The 24094-nt window shown below is 47.0% G+C and overlaps 1 protein-coding gene and 1 long non-coding RNA gene across 4 annotated transcripts in view; one reads left to right on the top strand and one right to left on the bottom strand.

The window, feature by feature from the left end:
- Positions 1 to 11221, bottom strand: part of Fgf9 (fibroblast growth factor 9) — a 44444-nt gene extending 33223 nt beyond the window's left edge. The window contains exon 1 of one of the 2 annotated variants that reach the window (XM_039093009.2): positions 10828 to 11221. In XM_039093009.2, the coding sequence (XP_038948937.1) occupies positions 10828 to 10975 (148 nt within the window). In that variant the 5' untranslated portion in view covers positions 10976 to 11221. Of the gene's footprint in view, positions 1 to 8986; positions 9416 to 10827 lie in introns of those variants that run through there. The other variant, NM_012952.2, reaches the window with a different exon arrangement.
- On the top strand, positions 10215 to 12823 carry LOC102550095 (uncharacterized). Of its 2 annotated transcripts, none has more exons than XR_005493976.2 (2): positions 10215 to 10352; positions 12500 to 12823. It is a non-coding gene; the product is annotated as an uncharacterized LOC102550095 (long non-coding RNA). The 2 variants fall into 2 exon arrangements; XR_596146.4 differs by lacking the exon at positions 10215 to 10352 and adding an exon at positions 10381 to 10516.
- The last annotated feature ends 11271 nt before the right edge of the window (positions 12824 to 24094 follow it).

Raw genomic sequence — 24094 nt, 5'->3', positions numbered from 1 at the left:
GGCTATGGTAACAGTATAAGTGAAATATATATAATATATTAATATATATTAATATATGTTTAAATTTTTAGAATAACTACATATTATAAAAGTTTGGTAAAAATCAATGTATATATGCTAATGATCTATGTAATATGATATATTAATATATTAATATATTAATGTATATATTATATATAATAGTATGTTATATGTATACTAAAGTAAGGCTCCTGTGACTAATGAAAAAAGCATTTATATAGGCAAAAAACAATAACTTTTCCATCAATCATGAACTAGACTGGGCTGTTATGAAATGAAGACTCTGACTCCATAAATGTAATAAAGGGTTCAGTCAAAAGGAAACTCAATTACAAGGTGATCACTCACTCTTGTACACATGGTATCACTCACTCTTGTACACATGGCATCACTCACTCTTGTACACATGGTATCACTCACTCTTGTACACATGGCATCACTCACTCTTGTACACATGGTATCACTCACTCTTGTACACATGGTATCACTCACTCTTGTACACATGGTATCACTCACTCTTGTACACATGGCATCACTCACTCTTGTACACATGGTATCACTCACTCTTGTACACATGGTATCACTCACTCTTGTACACATGGTATCACTCACTCTTATACACATGGTATCACTCACTCTTGTACTCATAGTATCACTCACTCTTGTACACATAGTATCACTCTTGTACACACAGTATCACTTGTCCTTGTAGATGTACAAAATGTTACGAAGGTCCTTATGTTATGCTTACAGAAAGCCTGCTCACATGCTTTATTCTAACAGAACAAAAGATTGTAATAACAGTAAAATCACCCCTTACATGTCAAGTTCTAACTTGTAACTTTCTCTGACCAGACACCAGACACAAACCAGTGTATCACTAGCCTTCCCTCCTTCACAAAGCAAATGGGAAGGCTGAAGAGGCAACATCTCCTTGAGATTTATTGAACAGGAGATATACTTAAATTATGATGCAGTCATTTTATTTCATGATACCATTTCTAACCCTTATGACTCAAAATAATCAAAATTGAAACACCTTCACATTATTAAGAAACACATACAAAACTCTTTTCTCAGTATCCCCCACAAAAGTGCACCCTAATCAAGGCCGTATAAATCCTGAGATTAGCATAAGGACTTACTTCATGCCTTTCATTGTAAAATGAAATACAGGAAACATTTCACCCACTTTGAGGATTGTGCAATTTAATTTACCAGGTCAATGAGGAAAGGGTTAACCATAAAACTAAAAGCCATTCCTGTCCTCTTAGAGGCCACACAATGATCTGTCTCCTCTACACACAAGGCAGCTCTGAGAGCTAATAACCCACCAACAGCTCGACCAGATCCAACAGAGAGTACAATTTCAAAAACTACCTCACTGACTGGTCCATGAATAGCAAGAACAGTAGTAATGACTACAGTAAGGATCATGTAACAGCCAAATGCCTAAGCATGAGAAGTCGGCTTCTCCAGTCTTTAGGACAGTCCTGGGCACTGCAATGTCTTCATCCCCAGAGTACAAAAGGACAATTGGAATTTCCTCAAGTCACTCAGACTGGAAGACCTGTTTCCATGAGTTCTGTGCACATTGAGCAGTTGGCCCTAACTTTTTGGGGTTTGTATCTGTAATTTCTTGCCACTTTTATACACTTATCTCTGGGACTATTACTTAATATGAAGATGAAAATATTAGTATTTTTATCTTGTTTTTTTCTAGTTATTGATATAATAGCTAAAACACATATGCTTTTACTTTTTTAGACAGTGACCTATTATTGAGGGATTATATCAACCAACCATCATGCCGCTTATTAAATATAAAACTATGAGAGAAATATGTAGCGTAGGCCCTGCCTCCTGCTCAGTGGTCATCCTTTCATCATTATCTGTGGAGAGACATTCCTTGCATGCCCGAAGCCATAGCACCCCAGACCCTATTTATACTGTTTTATCCTGTATATATATACTCATGGCAAAATTTAATTTACAAATTAGCCCCCCTAGGGGGTTAATAGTAACTAATAAAAATAGAGCCAGTAATGGATAGTGTAATAAAAGGTGTTTAAATTTTTGAATTATTTCTGAAATATTCCATTTAACATTTTCAGACATAGTAAAAAGTGAAGCTAGCAGAGGAAGGGGCTGCTGTAGTGAGAAGAACCAATAAACTGACCCATGGTGACAGTGTGGCTCACATAGTGGGAGGCAGATATATAGGGAACAGGTGGACACGAGACCAGTGGTTTGTTCAGTTACAGAAGAACAAGTCAGGGGAGTATCATAAGAAAAAGAAAATAGAAAAATCTGAAATGAGTCTGGGGAGGTCTCCCAGCAAGAAGCAGGACCCAGTGAACCCAGGTGGAAATACTTTGTCACCTCAAACCATCATCCATATCCCTGAAGCTCCTTTAGAGCAGGGACCTAAAAAAAAAACAAAAAAAACAAAAAAAAACAAAAAACAGTCCAGATTTTTATGAGGTCACCCCTATAACCCAAGGGCAAGCAGAACACCCAACCGTGTGAGTCACAGTCCTTCTCCCACACCCAGAAAGCGCCAGTGTGGTAAGGTCAGGGAGTCCTGGCAACAGGGTAGCCAGACCCCACCCCATGCAGACTGGAATCTTTATCATTCCTCGTACCACCTTGTCCACAGTGAGCTCTACGATTCTGCACTCCAGCAGATCAAGCCCTCAGCTGGTACCAAGCAAGTGCTGCCAACCGCTCTGAGGTCAGAGCACTCCTTACACTAATCTGGTGACCTGTGCAAAGCTGAGTAACCAACATGGACAATACTAGGTCAGTGACAACCTGGGAGACTGTTCTAAAGATGGGATGTTTCGAGATCAAGGGGAGAAGGAGGAGAGGAGTAAAAAGGAAGGAGGAAAAGGAGAATAATGAGTTGGCCTAAAACTGACATTTTGGCCTCTCTCTCCTAGCACACACAACCTAATAGGCTCAGAAAAGCCATAGCAGGGAATGGTAACTGGGTTGCAGGTAGACAAGTGACATTTGTCCTCTCTCTTCCACCACAGAGAACCGTTTCTATAAGGACCCACGGGGGCTGATAAAGCCAAAGTTCACTGGTCACACACTTCTTCTGGAAGAGTCCCAGATTAGGTCTCCCTCTCCCCAGTCTCCCTGGCTACTCGTGACTGGAGTGCCTAGTTCTGTTCAGCTGTGTCCCTAACTGAAGGTTAGTCAGTCCACCCTCCTAAGTCCACTTACGCTGTGCCTCACCTCTAAAGCCAGCCATAGGAAATGGGAGAGATGACAGACAGAAGCTGTTGTACCCTAACCTGTGCCCTCTTTAGATCAAACAACAAAACCAGTATTGACCGCTTCATTGACCACCATCGCAAGATGATAAAACCTTATTGTCACACGATTTGGCTGCAGGACATAGAGAACTCAACCTCAGACTAACCAGGAAACGTCCATTCTGCTGGCTAGTTTTCACGGTGATGAGGGGGTCAGACAGACCACTGGAGAGAAATATCAATGGTTTTACCCTGTGTGCTACGGACCTGCCAGGTGAGGCATGCCCACCAATGTGATAGTGGCACAACCATTATAGGAATAACCAACTTCTCTCTGCCTTAATTTGAGACCTGATTCGTAGGAAAGAACTCATACCTGACCCTATAAACCTAGTCAACGGCCTGTGACTGGCAACCACAGGCCCTGGGGTAGAATCTGCTACTGGGATTTTTGCTAAACTATCATGCTGTCAAGTTGCCCTTTAAATATTCACTTTGGGTTCTAACTAAGGCTTCTTTTGCAGTGGGAAGCTGATAATGCAGAGACTCCTAATTAAATCACTTAGAATAAGTGACTGAACGCTCAGCCCTAAAGGGGACATCTATAATCACCACCACCCTCTGCAATTCAGAGAACACCTGAGAGGAGGGGGGGGGAGCCAAAAGATAGAAAGGATGCTGTGAAATGCTGTCTTCTGGACATGACATGACTGTTAACATGAGGTTACCTGCACAAGATTTGCATAGGATCAAGGCAGTCAGTGTCCCAGCATGGATGGGAGACAGGCAGATAACCTCCCACCCCTGGCTGGGGAGCCTTTGGCAGTTAGCAGCTGCTAACAGAGGAAGAGCCATTTTTCTTTGAGGGTGTGGCTGGGCTGCCGGTGGGTTGCTTCATTAGATAGTCCCATACCCAAGTGTATATAGGGGCCGTACTGACTGGACTCAGAAAGAGGAAGAGGTAGCTGGAACAGTCACCACCATGACGTTAGGGACCTGTTAGAAGTATCCTGGGATAAACTAGAGGAAGGAAATAAGAGGCGGATATGATCAAAATACGATTCATTGTATAAATATACGCAATTATCAAAGATATATATATTATATATATATATATATATATATATATATATATCAGTACAGTGGAGTAGACAGTGGTCCAGCTTCTCCACAAACTGAGGCAGAAGAAGCTTAAACTCAAGAATTCCAGGCCAGCCTGGGTACCATAGTTATCCTGGTGACTATGTTGAAATAGAAACAGGAGAAAGAAGAAACTGAGGAGGAAGTGGGAAGAAGAGAAAAGAAAATGGGGGGTAGGGGAGAGAGAAAGAAAAAAAAGGTCCAGATTTTACAGAGAAATATGGTATGGGGGTTACCAAAAGGGGAAGGTGAAACTGGACATGGTAATACCAGGCCTGTAATTCCAGCATTTGGGAGCTGTGGGCAGGTGGATCAGTAGTGGGCTAGCCTATGCTACTTAAGTGCCTGTCTCAAAAGTGGGTGGAGGGAGTGGCTAAGCTCCTCTTCCACAGCTTCACACACCCCATAGTAGTCACATGGAGCCCCAGAGGGTCATCACACAGCCTGAATCTAGGAATCCCTGAACCAGCTTGAACAAAGCTGTGTCCCTCGGGAAGCAGCAGTTGAATGGATAGCCCAGTTTCCTGCAGCAAGCTTAAAGGCGGCTCTTAGTTATGAAGGCTTTCCTCTGTGCAGTACTGAAAAAGCCAAGGCACAAAGAATCGAACTTTGTTTTTTTCTGCAAAACCCTGCAAATACGGTTTAACTTCGTTTTATTATTATTATTTTAATCACACCATCTTCTTTCTCCCACCTAATACCACCAACATCTGACACCCTGCTCCTTTAACAGGCCAGGTCCTGCCCCTCAAATGGCTCACAAGCAGGAGTGCCAATGTAGGGTTCTAGAAGCATCTTGAGTCACCAGCCCCAGACCAGGAGGTAGGCCTGCTTCAGCCTCCACAGGCCCAGCGTTCACTTTTTCATTACTCTGAACTGCCTACTTAATTTCTGCTCATTGTCTTAACAGCTAGCAAGACCAGAAAGCCCTTCCAAGTAAAAAACACATACTTGCTTCCCAGGCCATCACTCAGAGACAGGACCCATGGTCCCCTCCTCCCAGCTCCCATCACCCCCAAGGAAAAACAAAGGACTCCTTAAGTTCCCACCTTCAACTCCCCGGCCCGCCTGCAGCCCTGCAGCGCTGAGATTCCCTCACCCCCAGGTCCCCCGCACGGCCTCGGCCTTGTCCCGCCCCGCCGAGCGTGCCAGCAGCGGCAGTCACCTGCGGCGGCTCGGGGGCGGCAGAAAGCATTGGCCCAGCACGTTTCCTTCTGCCGTTCCTTTTCAGGTAGAAAACGCACCTTCTATTTTAATCGAGGTGTAAACCCACCCCACCTACAGCTACTCTGAAACCCAGGGAGAAGACGAAGTCCCCAGGGAGGAGCCAAGGAGGCGCGGAGGCCCTGGCTGCGGGGAGGGGGTGGAAGGTGAAGCCTAGGCGGCGCGGACGCCAGGTGCGCCCCGCAGCCCATCCGCCCCGCCCGGCTCCGCGCCGCCGGGTCCTAGCGCCGACGCAACTCCCTGAGGGCGGGGCTGAGGAGGCAGGGCGCGGAGGCTCCCGGCACACGCACGGCGCTGCAGAGGTTGCTAATATTGGGACCTGCCGCAGCAGCAGCAGCGGGAGACCGCGGCACTGCTGTCACCCCGGGGGCCCGCTTCTCACTGCAACCGGATGAAAGACTTAAATAACCCTCCTTCCCCACCCCCACTGCGCACAACCGCCCACTCAGCTCCATCCGAACGAGGGTGAGTGGCACCGCCAAGAGCCAGGCGCGCCCTTCCCCCCCGCGGCAGACACCGGGCCGACCTGCTATACTTGCACCCGGGGTCCCCAGCATGGGCCGGGGCTTCCGCTTCCCTCCTAACAACACCCCCCCACACACACACACACACACTGTGCGGAACCCGAGAGTAGAGATGTCACTTCCTTGGCGACACATTCTCCAACCTCTAGGATCGGGGCGGGGTGAGGAGATTGGGGCTTTTTGTTCCATAGTCTGGGTTCTGCGGCGGGCGGTACCTGCAGTCCTTGTCCGCTGACCCCTGAACGCGCGCGCTCCCCGCCCTTGCAGCCTAGCACAGAGACTCAATATCAGATGTATCAAGTGCGCGTGGCAAACGTCCTATCTTAAGGGTGACTACTGCATTTTTAAAAAGAAAGAAAGAAAACTGGGAGGTGGGGGCGAAGGTACGTGGAGGGGCCCGGAGTGTGAGGGCTATCACTTGACCTGGGCCCAGTTGTGAGGCACCCCTGGTTGGGACCCGGTAATTCACACAATAAAGGTGGATTTGGCTGGTCGCAGCGCCCCTGCAGCCCTGCGCTCCGAGTGCAGCCGGCCTTCTGCTCCCGCAAGACTAGATCCGGATGCCTTCCCTAGGCTAGTGGTTAACAATAGCATGCCACCCCCTGCACCGCCTGGCGAGGCCCTTTGTCACCCCCACCCCCACCCCTTCCCCTGCGACTGTGGCCTCGCCAGGCCAGGGGCCCCCGACCCACCTCCCAGACCCAGCGGAGCCCTACGACTCTCCCAAACCCCGCTGCGCGCTTCGGAAAGAAGGGGGGTGGGGAGGGGACCCTGCATGAGACCGCGAAGCTCAGTTCCAACCTCCAGTCTGTCCTCGGTCCCCGCCACCAACTCTCCGGCTGCGGTGCGCACCTCCGGCGGTTCCCACACCGCACACCACCACCGCGCTTCCTCGGGCGGCGGCTGTCAGCGCCGCCAGACCCGCACTCACACACAAAGAGAAAGCAAAGGGACTAAACGAGGGCAAAAAAGAAAAGTCGGACACCCTACACGCGGTCAGAAGGGAGTCGGCCCCTGTCTTTCCTCCCCTGAACCCCAGCGGTCCCCGCAGTACCGAGGGGCGCACAGGAGCACCATGGAAAGGGAGTTAGAACCCGAGCGCTCTTAGGACCGCGCGGAGCCAGAGCGGCGCGGGGCCCGGGGCTGAGCCCGCACCTGCCGGCCGGGAGCGCGGGAGGACCCGGCTCCAGCTGCCCCGGGCATCAAGCGGGCTGCCCGGGCATCAAGCAGGCTGCCCCGACCGCCAGGACACTCTATCTCCGCCACCACCGGCCTCCCGCTGCCTGTCTTGCTCGGAAAACCCGGCTCCGTAGCAGCCCTTAAGGTGGCCAGCTAGACAAGCACTCCAGTAAAGTTTAGTCTTCCCCGCGACAGCCAGCAGCGGCGTTTACTTACAGGGTGGTGGGAAGATAGTTAGGTTTCCAAGGAATCATCGCAGCGATGAGCTACACTTTCTGTTTTTAAGCAGCGAGGGGACACAAGTCAGTTGGCCATATTGACTGGGTTCACTTTCGACCCCAGCCTCAGTAGTGAATCAAGGGAGAAACCCTGGGCCTCAAGAATTTGGACTATCTTCATCCAGGCCTGGACCTTCCTCACCTCCGGGCAACATCCACAGTCCACGAAGCTAGCACGTAGTTTAGATTTCCTCCAACATCTGGCATTAAGGCATGAGGAAGAAAAATCACCACAGGACTTGGTTTTACGACCTAGTCTAAGTGTTGTCAGGTGGGTTCACTCAGGAGTTAACTCCTTCCAACAGTCTGGTTGCCCAAACTGTCGATTTTTTTTTCTTTTTTTAAGTAAAGGGGAAACCTAGATTCCACACACCCCGCCCCCTCCCCAACACCAGGCAGAACTGTGTTCGCTGACTTAGCACTGCACCACCACTGAAGGTGCCCCGCCAGGCACGTGTGTGGAAGCATGAAAGTGGGCAGAGTCCCCACCTGAGTCTGCAGCCTTCGGTGCTGAGTCACAAGTACCCTGCTCGGAACACGAAATCTTCGGAATGTCCTTTGAAATGAGCCTGCAGCTTTTGCAAGCACACGCAAACACTCACACCAGAGCCACCCAGGAAACCCACACAAGGCTACAGGCTGTGGAAATTATAAAGCAGAGGTTGGGAGTCAATGGATGTAAGAGCCGACACCCCTAGTGGGATTTCGGCCCCCCACTCGGGTCCTTTTCCCCCCCCAGGAGCTTCTGCCCGGATGTTTCGGATCTAAAACACGACCTCAGTGCTCCCCACAGAACAGCCAGCAATCTTCGCCTGCGAGGCTTTCAGACCAGCACCAGGAATAAACAGCACGCTTAATTTACAATTCAGGCAGAATGCTTATTAGAGGAAATGGAAAGGGAGAGAAACTTAATTTGAGCAAGATACCGGCTACCTACAGAAAAGTGGACGCAGTTTAAAGTTCTTAGTGATTAAAGCTTTAAACTCGTGGAAATGGGTCCGTTAGAAAGAAACTTCGTAAACCTTATCTTCTCGCATATCTAATGAAAAAACTTGGGATTTGGGTTATATTCATACTCACTACCCCCCCCCTTTAAAAAAAAAAAAGAAAGAAGAGGAAGAAGAAGAAAAGAAGGGCCTTCTGAGTGTGGAGTTGCACCAATGCCAGCCGCAGATCTGCAATTCCGGAGGCTTTTTCCCTCCCTGGGCTGGCAAGATACTCAAAGGTGTGGGGGGTGGGAGGATATGAATATGACAATATAGCCCTTCCAGCATCCCCGTCTAACCACCGCCTTCCTGGTAGTTAATAATCTGAACGTGTCACCGCGTGGACACTGAGGGGTTAAAGGCATACCTACCGAATCGGCTGTGGTCTTTCCTGGTTCCCTGGATAGTACCGTTGGGGAAGATTTCTAAGTGAAATCCAGTCCTGCAGTACAGCTGCCTCCGCCTGAGAATCCCCTTTAAATGATCCAAGTCCGTGACTGCGGGTCCCCGGGGCAGCCCCCCTGCTTCGGACTGACCCAGGTGGTCACTTAGCAACACCGGACTGTCCACCGGCAACACCGGTACGTTCCCGAACGGTACCGCGTCCTGCACACCGAAATAGCTCCCAACTTCACCTAAGGGAGCCATCAGAGGACTCGGCTTTTAATCACAAGAATAAACAATAATGATGGTATCAACCAGGAGACACTAGGCGAGGTATATCCAACTCCCCTCCCTTGCTGCAGTTGCAGACAGAGAGGGAAAAAGGGTTCTTTTCTTCAATCCATCCAATGCATAAATAAAAGTAATCGGCTGTTTCTCTGGCACAGGTTCAAGGTCAAACCACTGATAGTCTAAGAAGCCACCACTTCATACTCACACACTGACATTGATCAACACAGCTATGCATCGCTACATACGGAGCCTCGACTCCCAGCGGGCAGAAAGGTCTTCATCCCATCCGACCGTAATAAGGGAAAAAAATCCGTAGTTTCTCCATTTGCTTAGAGATCAGAATGACCATAGCAACGTAAGTGCCTGGGCGATATTACAGGGATTTTTAAGATGCTCGGGCTACGTCAGAATTTACGGATCCTGACTCCAGAAAGGCATGCGCTGTTTTTACTCTCTAACCGACTCTGCAGACATCAGCATGAATCCTTCAAGGGGAAAAAAAAAATCTCACGTTGGCGGCGGCGACAAATCTCTCCTCCCAGTCCCTCCTCCAAAAAATAAGGATAATATAACAAAAAGAAGGAAGAAAAAAACTTTCGGCGTCCAAAGCTAGTATCCAGAACGCTACAGAGGCTCTGCGGAGGTCCAGCGGCTTGCAATGAGGCGAGCGGCAAGCGGCGGGCGAGGACCGCGTCCCGGAGCTCGCGTGCTGCCCGGGCTGCCGCGAACAGGTGTCGCCGCGCGGGCCGCGCAGCGCCGTGGCCGCGGAGCGCTCCTCCTGCGCAGCCCCCGCCGGCGCGCAGAGTGGCGCAGGCGGCGGCATTGGGCCGGGTTTAAGGTAGCGCGGCGGCCGCCCCGCTCCGCCCGGTCCTAGCGCCCGCCCTGACGCCCGAGCCGCTCTGCCGCAGGCCGGGCACAGGCGGGCTGAGCGCGGGACTTCACGGGGAAACCCGAGTCCTAGGAAACCGGCTTTAGAGACGCCGGAGACGCGGTGCCAGAGAGGGGAAGCAGCAGCCCTGGAGACGTTCGGCCGCCTGAGATCTAGCTCGCTAAAGGCACAGGGTCAGAGGGGAACTGGGAAGGCAGTTTTCGCGCGGACTCTGTAACCTTGAGGCTCATTATAAAATAGACTGGAAGGGAAAGGTTGGTGTAGGGAGCTTGGCTGGACAGGGCAGTTTCTCTTTCATTCTTTATCCAGACTCACAGACGCGCAAACTATATTGCAGGTATGACAGTTGGGTGTGAGTCAGATTCTTCTCTCTCTCTCTCTCTCTCTCTCTCTCTCTCTCGCTCTCTCGCTCTCTCGCTCTCTCTCTCTCTCTCTCTCTCACACACACACACACACACACACACACACACACACACACACACACACACACACACACACTGGTGGACCCACACTCGGGTTTGTTAAGGAGTTCTGGCTCGCATCTTTGGGTTGTTCGGGTCCTTGCCTCCGCCCCCCAGGTTCCTGAGGCTAGGAGCAAAGGGCACCCAGGGCTCCTGAAAACAGCCCCTGTCCTTGAGTTCGACTCACGCCCCAGATCTGAGTGCGCGTCTTCGGGGAGAAGGTTCCAGTGAGTTCTCTCTCGCCCCCAAGCCAAGCTACTCAGGATGGGCTTTGCCACCCTGAGCTCCACTTTGCCTGAGAGAAGCGAAAGGCACGAGTTCCAGGCTTGTTCCATGGCCCGAGGCTCTCTGCATAGCCTAAGAGCAGGACGGGAGCCGCCGCCTGGGCACTAGCGCTGCTTGCTGCTCAGGGCTCGCTCGCTGCCGCGGGTGACTTGGAAGCCGGAGCTCTGGTCCCGGGTCAGGGCTTTTGCTCGCGGCCAGCGGCCTTCGAGCCCAGCCCCATGCAGGGACAAAGAAACGTACTGCCCGGGGCAGACAGGGGCAGGGCCCGCCGGTGGCGCTGTCCGCGCCCTGCCACCCACCAGCGCCCCGGTCCTCTGAGCAAGGCGTCCCCAACACAGGCACTGTCCCCGCAGCCCGCCCGAAGGCCCCGTCTCCCCCCAGCCCCCACCCCGCTCCTCTTTGTTCACATTGTCTTAGACTCTCGGGTCAAGATGGTGAAAGTTGCTAAGACTTGAGCGCAGCTCCCGACGGCGTGCGAGAGGGGAAGAAAAGTCCAAAGACCGGAGCCCTGCGGTAGAGAAGCAAATAAAAGGCTTTTTCTGGGGGAGAAGTCAGCCTATGGCGGCGAAGCCCTGGGGCTGGCCCTACTCCCGACCGGAGGGTTTCGCCCCAAAGACAGAGGCAGCAATGAATTTGCAGATTTCGCTGGTGTTGGAGGTGCCCATCCCTGGAGCGACCTTCCCCTGCCCCCCGGGTTAGAAAGCAGGCTCCCGCAGGGCCCCAAGGGAAAAGCGTGGGGCCAGGTGACCCTCCCCTCTGTCCACTCCCACACCTCTTTGCCGCAATCCGGGGTCATCGGGAGTCCGGGCACTGGCTTCGTGAGTCTGGCTTATAAGTTTCCACTGCAGAAGAACCCTGCTGTGTGGTATTTACAGCAGTCTCATCCGCGGTGTTAGAGAGCAGGCTGTAACGCTAACTGCCTAGTGGCAGATACAAGAAGCTGGGAGGAAGTGACACTTCTCATAAACCATTAGAGTAGCTCTCAGTAATCACCCCAAGTCGCCAAGGGCCCTGGATTAAGCAGGGGCGCTGCTAGACCCTTTGTGTACAAAGTGCCAGGTTGATTTAAGGTGAAAAAAATGTAGATCGAGAGAATGAAATGCAGACAGGAGGGCGCTTTATAAAGGGATGGAGAACAGGGCGCAGACATTTCCTCCGAGGACTGGATTGAGACCGTTTTTTTCCACCAGCTGTTTCCAACCACTTTTTTTTTTTTTCGGTCTGAATTTAGCCTCTTAGCCTATGAGCAAAGACCATTTCCGCCTCTGGGTCCTGGAGCATCCTGTCCCTTTAAAAGTGATGCAGCAGTAGGAGAGAGTAAAGTAGCTGACCCAGCACTTTTGTGGGTAGAAACTGCAGGCAGCCCTTCGCAGCTTTCCCACTGCAGTTAGTTTAGCCCTTCTCATCTGCATCCCCAACTCTGGCTTGCAAGCTGCTTTCCTGACCCCCTGCCTCTTTGCTTGCCCATCAGGTCTCTCTGCTGCTTACATTTGGTCCTTTCCCTACACAGTGATAGAAACAATGACCTTGCTGTTTCCCTGACCTTATCACGTTTTTGTTTTTGTTTTTTCCAGGCAGTCACTGGACTCCCAGGGCTAACCTCTTCAAGGTTGCTTCAGAGCTGTACCATAACTACAGGCTCTCTACATCAGCTTCTGGGCTGTTTTTAGCAGTACTCTTCAATGATTCACAAGATGGTGGCTTTGCTTTCTAGACACACGTGGTACAACCCACTCACTGGCTCCATTGCACCTGCCTGGGTGACTGACCTTAAGGGAAAAAAAAAAAAAAAACTCATAGATGCTCAAGCCAGCTGCCCTTGCTATAGCTTTCTCCTTGGTTTTCTGCACATGGGCATTGAATAAATTCTAGTGGGTCCCAATCCCCAAATTCTCTAATGCTGTTTCTCCTCTGGTGCCTTAATCCTCTTGTTTCTCATTTTTTCCTCTTACCTACTTTTTCTATCAGGATAGCATCTGTCACTTTAGTGCCTGGGCCCAGACTGGAATAAAGGATGAGACCTCTAGGAGCCTATAACAAGGAATGAGTCTACAGATCTGTAACATGGCGTCCAACATTCTACCTATGCTTATTGTGGTTATATGCTGCCCCCCTCTTCATGGGCCCTCATGAGTTGCTGTGCACCCTGGCTTAGATACATATATGTAAAATGACTGATAAGTCATAAATTTTCCACACATTTGAAGCAACCTTAGTTCTTGTCATTTACCCTTCTTTTGTTCATTGATGGTGCGAATGCACATGCACGTGTGCATACACACACACACACACACAACCAATCAGCACAGAATCCTTCCATTCCCTCAAAGCAACAACGACTGTATAACCAGGTCACGACCCTTCATTTCCTATCTCTTCCATTCTCCCATCCCCACCAACAACCCTTCATGCTACTAGTGGCATGGGGTGAAAGGGAAATGGTTTGGGTCCCCAGACTGACCTCATGGAAAAGTTTCAACTCAGTAGGCTTGGAACCATTGCAGCGAGCCTGGCTTGCTGCCAGAGCTGCAGACACTCCAAGTGCTTTCTTGCTTTAGTCATTTTACTCTCCAAACTGACTTGTGATGGTAATGCTATTTTGTTACATTTTTCCAAGGAGGAGACTGTGGTTTACAGAGTCTAAGCAACACACCTATCACCCAGGTGCTAACACATGGCAAACTCAAGTCCATTCACCTCAGAGCTGCATGGCACAATAATACCACGCATTATAAGAGACACACTATTCTCTTGCAGGGCGTATGGTTCACACCTATAATCCAGCACTCAGGAGCTGAGGCTAGGACATTGAAAGTTCAAAGCCACCCTGGGCTATATAGCAAGACCTACCTCAAAAGCAACCAAATATAAGCTGGCAAGTGTGTCTTTACCAACTAGCTATAGAGGAGTAAATAATGAATGTATGTACTTACCAGGCTATGGTCCCGCGTATTAGCACAGTCAGATACATGATATAGAAACCAGGTAGCAAAAGAATACAAGAAAGAAGATCACCAGAAACAGAACTTTAAAAAAGTACAAGAATCATATGAAGAAATATTTTTAAATCTCCCTATAGACACCAAAAAACTTGAACAAATTAAAAGACATAGATAATATTTCTGAATAGAAAACTAATCTCAATTTTGAAACTATATAATCCTTCCTAGACTCATCTAAGAGCTTATCATGGTTGCAGTAAAAGCATTGTCAAATTGTTTGATTAGCCACGTCGACCCTAAAGAAAATCTATAAAATTCACTTGACAAATTTTTAACAGGAAAATTGAGAGGTTAACTGATTGAAATATTTTTAAATTCCAGAAAAAAAAAACAACACTATAATATAAACAACTAGATGGGAAACAATACTGTGATTTTTTTTTTAAATCCGAGTACACAGTAGCATTTAATATAAGATAATTAATGAGGAAATTAAACCAGTGAGTTCTGAGAGAACAGAAAAGGCAACTGGGTAAAGAAGTGAGTTTTCCTTCACACTTGAAATGAGGTTAGAGCTCAAGTGGAGCAAATACTTACGTGAGGAAACTCTCGCAAGCGCTAAAGGAAACTGTGCAGACTTTCCTTTACACCCTGAAGAGTAAAAGCCTTTCTAATTGGACTGCAAGGTTCAAATGCCTGAAAAAGAACAGTGAAAGCTGTAACCACACACAAAAAAATAGCTGCAGAGGAGGAAACAAAATTCAAAAGAAGAAAAGGTGAAATTTAAAAAAAAAAAAACTGCGCATCAAGTCGAAGGACTAATTTCGCTGTCTATGAACAGCCTGTGGCTGATTAAGAAACATACAGCCTCTGCTGGACATAGTGGCACAGGACTGGAATCCCAGCAGAGGGGAAGTGGAGTAAGGGATCAGGAGTTCAGGTGTTCAAGGCTGAGCATAGCCACTCCGGATGGCTAGAGGAGACCCTTTTTCAAAAGACCTAGGGAATAATAGGAAGAGTGATGATGGTGAGGATGATGGTGAGGATGATGATGACGATGATGATGACGATGACTTCAACGGTGGTGGTGTTGCTGATAGTGATTAAAATAATAACACCAATAATGGCCCGGTGTCTAGTCTGATATGTTAGCCTGGACATCATCACTCCCATCCATAGAGAGAAGAGGCTGAACAGGCTGAAAGTCAAGAGCTCATCTTAAATGCTCAGAGAACTGAGGTCATGAGTCAGGCAGACATCAAGTCAGTGCTTCCAAAGCCGAAGAGAACGGTAGCAGCCCACACCTGGGGCCAGGTGGTAGAGTTACTTCGTTATAATTCCTGGAGGTTGAATGTGCAAGAGTTTTTTGTTTTTTTGGTTTTTTGGTTTTTTTGGTTCTTTTTTTCGGAGCTGGGGACCAAACCCAGGGCCTTGCGCTTCCTAGGTAAGCGCTCTACCACTGAGCTAAATCCCCAGCCCCGCAAGAGTTTAAAAAAAAAAAAAAAACCATAGGGGCACAGTCTCAGAGCACCCTCCCCCCTTCCCTGTAACTCAGATGACCCTCCCCCCTTCCCTGTAACTCAGATGACCCTCCCCCTTCTCTGTAACTCAGATGACCCTCCCCCCTTCCCTGTAACTCAGATGACCCTCCCCCCTTCCCTGTAACTCAGATGACCCTCCCCCCTTTCCCAAGTTTATTTCCAGAAGTTTTCTCAGGTTCCCACAGTGAAGATCTGAAAAAGAATCCCTCCTACTTGCTTTGGAGGAGACAGTACCGTTTTGGAATCCACTCAGAGCTCCATTTTCCTGATCCCAAGGAAACTGTTTTTACCCCTGCCTATCTAAGGGAGACACCCAACTCCAACATCTCCCGCCTTGAAAATCCCCACTCATTAACAGACAGACCAAACCATAGTGATTTAATACTGAACACATCCCTCCTCCATAGCTATGATGCTTTTCACTATCAATTTGATACAATCTGGAATCACCGATAAGGAGTCTTGATGAAGGATTGTCTACATTAAATTAGCCTGTGGGGTTGTCCTGATTAGGTTAATTGATGTGGGAAAACCCTGCCTAAAGGTGGGAAACACTATTCCCCTTGTTTGAGTTCCAAACAGTACAAACTGAGCATGGGCATGCATGCATTCTCTCTACACTTGACCGTGTGTGTGTGTGTGTGTGTGTGTGTGTGTGTGTGTGTGTGTGTGTGTGTGTGTGTGTGTGTGAGTGTGTATGTGTGTAATTGCTTCAAGTTCCTGCTGCCCTGGCTTCCCTGTTGTGATGGACTGGCCTTCAACTATGAGCTAAATAAATCCTTTCTCCGCCAAGTTGCTTTTGTCAGAATATTTAAATCACAGCAACAGAAAAGAAACCAGGGCCCTGCTTTTCTGCAGGGGTGAAAACATTGAAAAGAGAGGAAAGGACTGCAAGATTCAGGTCTTACATTAAATGATTCCTAGAGGAGGCAAATTAATAACCCTTTAAAACATAAAAAGATGCACAGTCTGCATGATGCAGTTACATCACTTTTCAACCCCAGCAAGCACTAAGCAGTGTTTAATAGCTACTGTGGAGTCTGAAAGTCTAGAAACTCTTTAGAGTAACAGTTTCCCCGCTTCCCAGGACATTCCTTCATTAGTTATTCTCCTCAGAGAAAAGTCTTCATCCCTGTTTCCTCCATTCTCAGTTTTCTCCAACTCAAGCTTAGTCTCTACCCAGGCTCTACTGGAATATCTTATTGGTATCTGTCTCCAACTCTCAATGTTGTTAGTGCTGTTAATGAGGTCCAAAACTTAACGACACTTCTGTCTGGATCTGAAATGTCCCTCATAAACAAGGACTTGTTTACAGATTGAAAGTACTGCTTTAAGAGGCCATGAAACTTTGAAGAGGTGAGACCTGGGTGAGAGAAGCAGGCTAGCAGGAGCAGTCTCTGGAGACTTCTGTGTAGGTCTTGGCTTTCTGATCCCTGGACTGTGTCCCTATGAATTGCCACAAACCAGTGTCAGCCCTGTATACTAATAACCAGTGTCTCTGTATACTAATCTTGAAACTAGGAGGCATAATGTTGTGGTAGAGTGCTTGCCTAGCAGGCACAGCGCCCCCAAAGTGATCCATCCACAGTTCCTTCCTCAAAATGACAGAATCTTCTAGCTTTTCCAAGTGTCTTGTGTATTGTCGTTCTCCATGTCAGCTTTCTATGCATTCTGCAGTGTTAGTATAGTGCTAAAGGTCTTGCACTTTGCTCTCCATTAATTTGTCCCATACCCTGCCTATGGTCCGGGTGAACTGAGGCACCTGAATCAGCAGAGTCATCTAAGTACAAAGTGTCCCAGAGAGCTGGGGGGTTGTGGGGGAGATCCCAAGTTCTCCCAGGGCCTGGTGTGTCTCTAACCACCTTCTAATTTAAAGACATAAAAACAAACAGAAAGTTACTCATCATGCCGGCTAATACAGTACACTTGCACTTGGCTTACAGAAACACATGAATGTGGACCCATGTTGAGATCTAGAGTTAGGGTGGGATCCCCACCTTAGATTTCGATAAAGATAAATTCACAACACCTCAGGCACCATTTTGTACTGGATGGCTGCTTAGAGGGAACAGGTAATCAGAATTAGCATTTCAAATTTCCCTAGGCTATATATTGCAGCAAAAAAAGAACACATTAATTCTATGAATTATGCTATCATGGAAACCCAATTCAACAACCACCCGAGCTTCTCAGTGTTGCAGAACCCAGGAGACCTTTCAACAGCGAGACTATGCAACTTCCTTTTGTTGGTGGTCTAGGTTGGATTGGGTTTTTTGACCCAGGGTCTTCCTATGCAGCTCAGGATCACCTGGAATTCTTTCTGCCTGCCTCTGCATCCCGATTACTTGGAGGTAAGCATTTCAGGCATGAACCACAGCTAAGAATGCTGTCATAACTTAACAAATCCCTTTTGGCTGGAGAAAGGTACTTGATATTTGGCCCACTTGGTCTTTATTATAGCGGTCATCGAAATGGATGTGGTAGCCATGAAAAAAAAAAATCTAGAAAGCAGTTATCCTTCAACCTCCCTCCCCAGTTTGAGTACAGCATAAAAAGAAAAGGAAGATGAAGTGAGAGAGTGAGTTTCTTCATGAGCAGACAGATGTAAGAGGCCCCTATCAGTCCTTCACTGGCATCCAGTCAGGAGTTACTGAATAGCGTGGGCTCAAAGACAAATAAGAACATATGACCTTGCCCACTGTACCACACAGAGGTGACACTGGGATATTACTATCTGCAGTGTACAAAACCACTTGAAGGCTAAGGAAGTGAAATGGGTTTTAGAATGCCAACCCAATGACCCTCCTCCACTCTTCTCCATGGAGTTGAAGTGTGCTCGTGCAGGATTTAAATAGGCCAGTGTTTTATGTATGTTAGCGTGGCATTGTTTGCTTCAGCTGTGTTGAGTACACCGTCAAGAGACAAGACCTTCTTGGTGCTTCTGAGTCTGTCCACATGGGAAGAGGAGTGTGCATTTGAGTCATTTCTCCCCTCAAAAGCTAGGTGACCCAAGAGGCAGTGTCCATTATGAATCCCTCAGTGTTTCCTAAGGATGGCTTAGCCGCGCATTTGATGGATTTGCTCACACAGTTTGCTTTACGTCTTTCCCTTGGATTAGATGACCTGGCTCATTTGTCTGTTTGTTTCAAGTCCTCTCTCTTTTTTTTTTTTTTTTTTGGTTCTTTTTTTTCGGAGCTGGGGACCGAACCCAGGGCCTTGCGCTTCCTAGGTAAGCGCTCTACCACTGAGCTAAATCCCCAGCCCCTCAAGTCCTCTCTTATGTGGATTTCAAACACCACAGTAGCCAGTGGACAAACCAGAGACACCCCCCAAATCCATGACCCTTTCCTCAACAGAAATTATTGCCATCGAGAACATACACGGGACTGAAATGTCAATTGGAGTGTACCTGAGGAGGAAAAGGTGCACATCACTGGGCTGAATTCAAGGAAAATGTGATGGTGGCAAAGCATTGAAGCACACATAGAATATTTATTTGTTCCTGGTTTTTTTCTCCAGTAAAACAAGATGGAGTGGAATAGGCTTCCGAAGACCATAGATTTTTTTTTTTTCCACCAAGAAAGGAAAGATCTTGTAACCAGGCATGGCGGTGCACGCCTGTTGTTCCAACATTTGAGCGGCAGGAGAAGGATAGAGTTTGAGACCAGTCTGGGCTTCATGGTGAAAACCCATCTCAAAAAATAAATAAATAAATAAATAAATAAATAAATAAATAAATAAATAAATAAATAGCGAGGAAGGAAAAGTGGATGAGGAGAAGGAGGAAGGGGAAGATAACGGGGAGAAATAATTTAAAAGAGGCTAGCAAGCTAGAGCATCTTTCTCAGAAAGCCTCCCACCAGGCAGACTGTGCGTGCTCCTGTGGAATGCAGGGCCTGGGTGGAGATGGCTCAGAGCCTGAGCTCCAGCCCCAGCTGTGCAGAAAGTTTAAATCAATGGAAATAGCCCCAAAACTATTTTCCCCTCCTGTACAATGGGTTGTTTCTGGGATTTAAAAAAAAAAAGGATAAATATAAAATAAAAAATGTTTAATTCCAATTTTTTCCAAAAAAAAAAAGAGTTTTGTGAAACACAGCTTATCATAAGCATATATTAATTTTACCAAAACAGTAAACTACTTTCAATAGAAAAAAGAGGAGACGATGTTTATGATGATGAAATAATAACAGGAAAGGACGTGGAGAAGTCATTCGAATGCAGTGCGAACAAGACTACATGGCCCGCTGGAGTGCAAGATGCAGTTCAGGGGACAAACCCGGAAGAGACATCGAAATGCTGATGCCAGGAGTTGTGGATTTATTGATACTCTTGCCCCACTTCTGCTAGGTTTTCAATAGGTGATGATGATTTTTCTGAAGCTAAATGTTGCCTTTCGTCCTAATCATTTACTCACTTCCTAGCAGAAAGATGCTGCTTCGTATCCTGTGGAGCTGCTTGTAATGACCACAAACAATGATTTTATTCAACTCACCATTTATGAAGAGCCATGTGCCAGCCTCCAGGAGGAAACAAAATAAATGAGAAGGGTCCTGCCCTCATTATGCCCTGTGACAATAACGATGGCGGAGGCACTCCCATTGTAAGTCCCTGGGAATATTTAGGGTGACTATAGCAGGGTAACAGAGACAGAGGACAGGGGAAGAGCAAGTGAGAGAAAGATTTTCGGAGTGCCTGGCTGGGTAAATCTGACACCCATAGGGTCGGCCTACAGACTGGAGAAAGAGCCTATCCTGCCATTCACAGAGGAGTTCTTCTTCCTTGGAAAGACTTCCATTCTCTTTTTAAAGCCTTTTTGTTATAGTTTGAATGTAGAATCCCCCTCCAGCAATTTATAAATTGAAGGCTTGCACCTCAGCTGGTGACACTACTCACGTGATGAAAGTTGTAATTGTTAGCTTTCTGTTCCTGTAATAAAAGACCAAGACCAAGACAACTAATAACCAAGGAGTAGTCGAAAAGGGAGTTCATCCTCAGCTTAAGGTTCCAGAAGACTAAGAGTCTATCATGGAAAGATAGTGTAGAAGCAAGCAGGAGGCATAGCAAAGAGAGCAGGAAGCCAGGGACTCATCTCTCAACCAGGGATGGCAAGCAGAAAGAACTGAGCACTTGTCCCCGGTTTTAACTCTCAAAGCCCCCTCCCAGTGACATAACCCCTCCACTCTAAGCCTCCCCAAACAGCACCACAAACTGAGACCATATGTTCAAATATCTGAGCCTGTGGAGAACATTTTTATGCAAACAGCACAGAAGTCTGGTTGGAAGAGGCGGGTCACTGAAGGGGTGCCCTTGAAAGTGAGTGAGTATCACACTGTCAGGGTTAGAGCCCCCTTTCCCTAGCCATGAGATAACCAGCTCTTCTTGGCCACTTGCTCTCTGCCATGAGGTTCTGCCTTACCATAGGCTCAGAAACAAGTTAGCCCTGTAACCATACACTGAAAACTGACACCATGAGACAAACATTAATATTTCTTACTTGAAGCTCTTTTTCTTGGGAATTTTGTGTAAATGAAAACTGACCAAAAATTTTATATATATATATATATATATATATGCAGTTCTCAAGGGGTTGAGACCCCTTTGGAAGTTGAATGAACATTTCACAGGGGTCACCTAAAACTATCGGAAAACACAGATACTGTTACGATTCATAACTAACAAAATTATAAAGTAGCAACAAAAATAATTTTATGGTTGGGGGTCACCACAATATGGGGAATTGTATCAAAGGTTAGGAATGTTAAGAACCACTGGTCTAGAATGATCTGCCTTACTTAAAGCCAATTGGTTATCCATATTAATCACATTCATCTAAGCTTGAGTTTGACTGGACCACTGGGGCTGTCTGTCCCTTTGCTGGTAGAGATCATCAAATAGATCCCCACAGTCTCTCAACATATCACTTCATTATTTTCTCCTGTTTCCTGGTTTATCTAAAGTCCAAAATGGTAGCGTAAACCTCTAAACCTAGAACTCAGGAGGCTGAGGCAAGAGTATGGTGAATTGGAGACCAGCCAGGGCTACAAATGCAAAACTGTTGACTCGGAAGCTCAGAAAGTGTGCATAAGAGCCCCTGGTGCCTCACTTCACTTCAGACCCCACTGAATATGGTCCCCCCAGGAAACAGGACATGCTTATTCTCTCTTCCTTCCCAAGATCAGCATAACATGACACTCTACCATTAACAACAAGAAGAAGAGCCCCTCTGTAAGAAGACCTTAAATGAGGGCAGCATTTTTTCAATTTGAGCCTTTGCTTTCATCCTGGTTCTAAAAAGATAAAGTCCACAATAGAGAGATGTTGGGAACGATGGCGGTGTGCATCCTATTGGCTGTAACATCAAATGCAGAGGGAAAGTGTAGAGAGAGGCCTTGGCTTTCACACTAGGGATTCCAAATACTTTGTGATTGATGCCCTATGTCAACCCTTGATTTTTATTGATCAATTTCTTGTTTAAGGTTATTTCATCTACAACCCCTCGTAGTTAACAGAACTGACCTCATTTGTGCCATAGGCAGTTTAGCAGTGTTCTTAACCAGGGCCATTTTATCCCCAGGGAAATTCAGCCGCTGTCTAGAAGGCACATTTGGTCATCAAACTGGGGGCATCATAAGGGTAGAGGCCGGGAGTGACACCAAACATTCTCTAGTACACAGGACAGGCCACTGCTCCCTAAAATGTCAGTAGGGCTGGTCCTGAGACACTCTGGTGTAGATCATGCTATTGTGACATCTGTCACAAATGTCAATATACTTTCTTAAAATCTATATCTGCGAAGGAAGCAATAACAGAAAGACTGGAGGTGTAATGAGCATCATGGGGTTTTTAGCTATCACTCATTGGGTCTTTACATGAACAGAGTCAATAGGATATATATAGGGGTGTGTGTGTGAACAAGCTTACAAACTCAGAGGTCGATAAATCCAAAGTCATCAGAGCCATGGTCCCAGAACAAGGCTAAGGCAGGAAGCTTTAGAGCCAGGAAGAGTCTGGGTCCCACTCCAAAAGCAGGAAATTCGCTCAGGTCAGTCTTTTATTATCAATTTTTTAAATAAAGGAAGCCATGGCAGAGGGTCATTAGAAAAGACAACAGTGGGAACCTGTGAGACAGGCTACCTTTTATTCTTTTTGGTTGATTGGATAAAGCTCACTGGCATTCAGATTAAACAATCTGCCAAACTCAGTCTGTAGATCTAAATGTTTGTTTCATCTAAAATAGTCTCTCAGAGATACTCAGAGTAATATTTGACCAAATACCTGGGCACATCTTAGAACAGGTAAGTTGAACATGAAATTAAGCATCACACCTCCGAGGACAGATGGAAATGCCGGAAAGATCAGGCATTAATGTTTAACCCAGGAGCAGTGGCAAATCTCTGCACTCCAGCAGTTGAGAGGCAGAGCTCAAGGCCTGCCTGGGCCACACAGCAAGTGGCTCGGGTCAGCCAGGACTGAATAGCATGACCCTGCCTCAATTCTTTTAAGTGTTTAGTGAATATGGATAGATAGACCAATACACACTAACATATTATCAGTTACTATTTTGATTATGGAAGATCAATTAGTGTCCAGGAAGGTTTCTGGCCCAGGCTCTGGAGTCATAGGCATGAATTCTTTCAGAACCTTGAACTATAACACACCTCACACCAGAATTCCGAAGTACTTGGAGATCTCCGTCCTTCCTTGCCAGAACCAAAAAACCTAACCAACAGTTGGATTCCACATGATGACCATTACAACCAAAGACCCTAAGACTGGAAACTTAGGGCTGGGTGTGGAGCTTGTGCCAAAGTATTTGCCTAGCGTGCATGTGCTCATGGGTTTGAGCTTCATCACTGGGGGAGGGGAGGTTGGAGGGGAATCAATTTTGTGAAATTCACGATCCCAAATTGATATATCATCTAGGGAAAACATGGCAATTATCTAGATTTGTCTGAAATTAATAAAGAAATCTTTATTTTATTTAGACCCTTAAAACACTAAGCAATTAAATAACAAACTAGGATTTCATGTTAACCACTAAGATGAAAGGAAAACGTCCAAACCTGTGTTAATAAAATGATGTTCCACACCTGCTTTGTTTACTGAGCCTCAAGCCTGCTTAGGAAATCAACTGATTTTCCTCATTGTCACTATCAAATGGAACCCCAGGACGAGGGCTTGGTCCTGGACGTAAGTCGGGGATTCTATGTAGTCAGACATAATGCAGTTGCCTGTGATAACAGACGTACTGCTGGAATTTTCTTCCTTTTTGGTTAAAAATGCTAACATAGCTGTCTCATTTAGGGCTAAGGACTTCACAGTCCCTTACTCTCTGTCGTGAATCTCCACCTGCTACGAAAACAGCTTTTCTGAAGAATACTAGTCCATGAGTATAAAGACAAGTATTTCGAGGTCAATTTGACATCGTGCCTGATTAGAAAATAATAGTAGGTTCTCCTCTAGGGCCTATTACCTGCCCATCGACGGGCTCTTGACCTACTTAACAGTACTGAGCACGAGATCTGTATTCTGGAGCAGACCTTCAGTCCAATCAGAGAGTAGGTGATTACCCCCTCTCCTTTCCTCCCAGTGAAGGATAACCATTCATTTCTGTAACTATTTCCTCCCAAGGTGCAGGGATTTCAGAAGAGAAGGACAAAAAAACAAAAAAAGAGTCAGAGTTTGC

This window comes from Rattus norvegicus, chromosome 15, assembly GCF_036323735.1.
Source record: "Rattus norvegicus strain BN/NHsdMcwi chromosome 15, GRCr8, whole genome shotgun sequence".
Lineage (NCBI taxonomy): Eukaryota > Metazoa > Chordata > Mammalia > Rodentia > Muridae > Rattus > Rattus norvegicus.
Note: the sequence above shows the minus strand (reverse complement) of the source record. Positions and strands in the feature narration are given on the sequence as shown.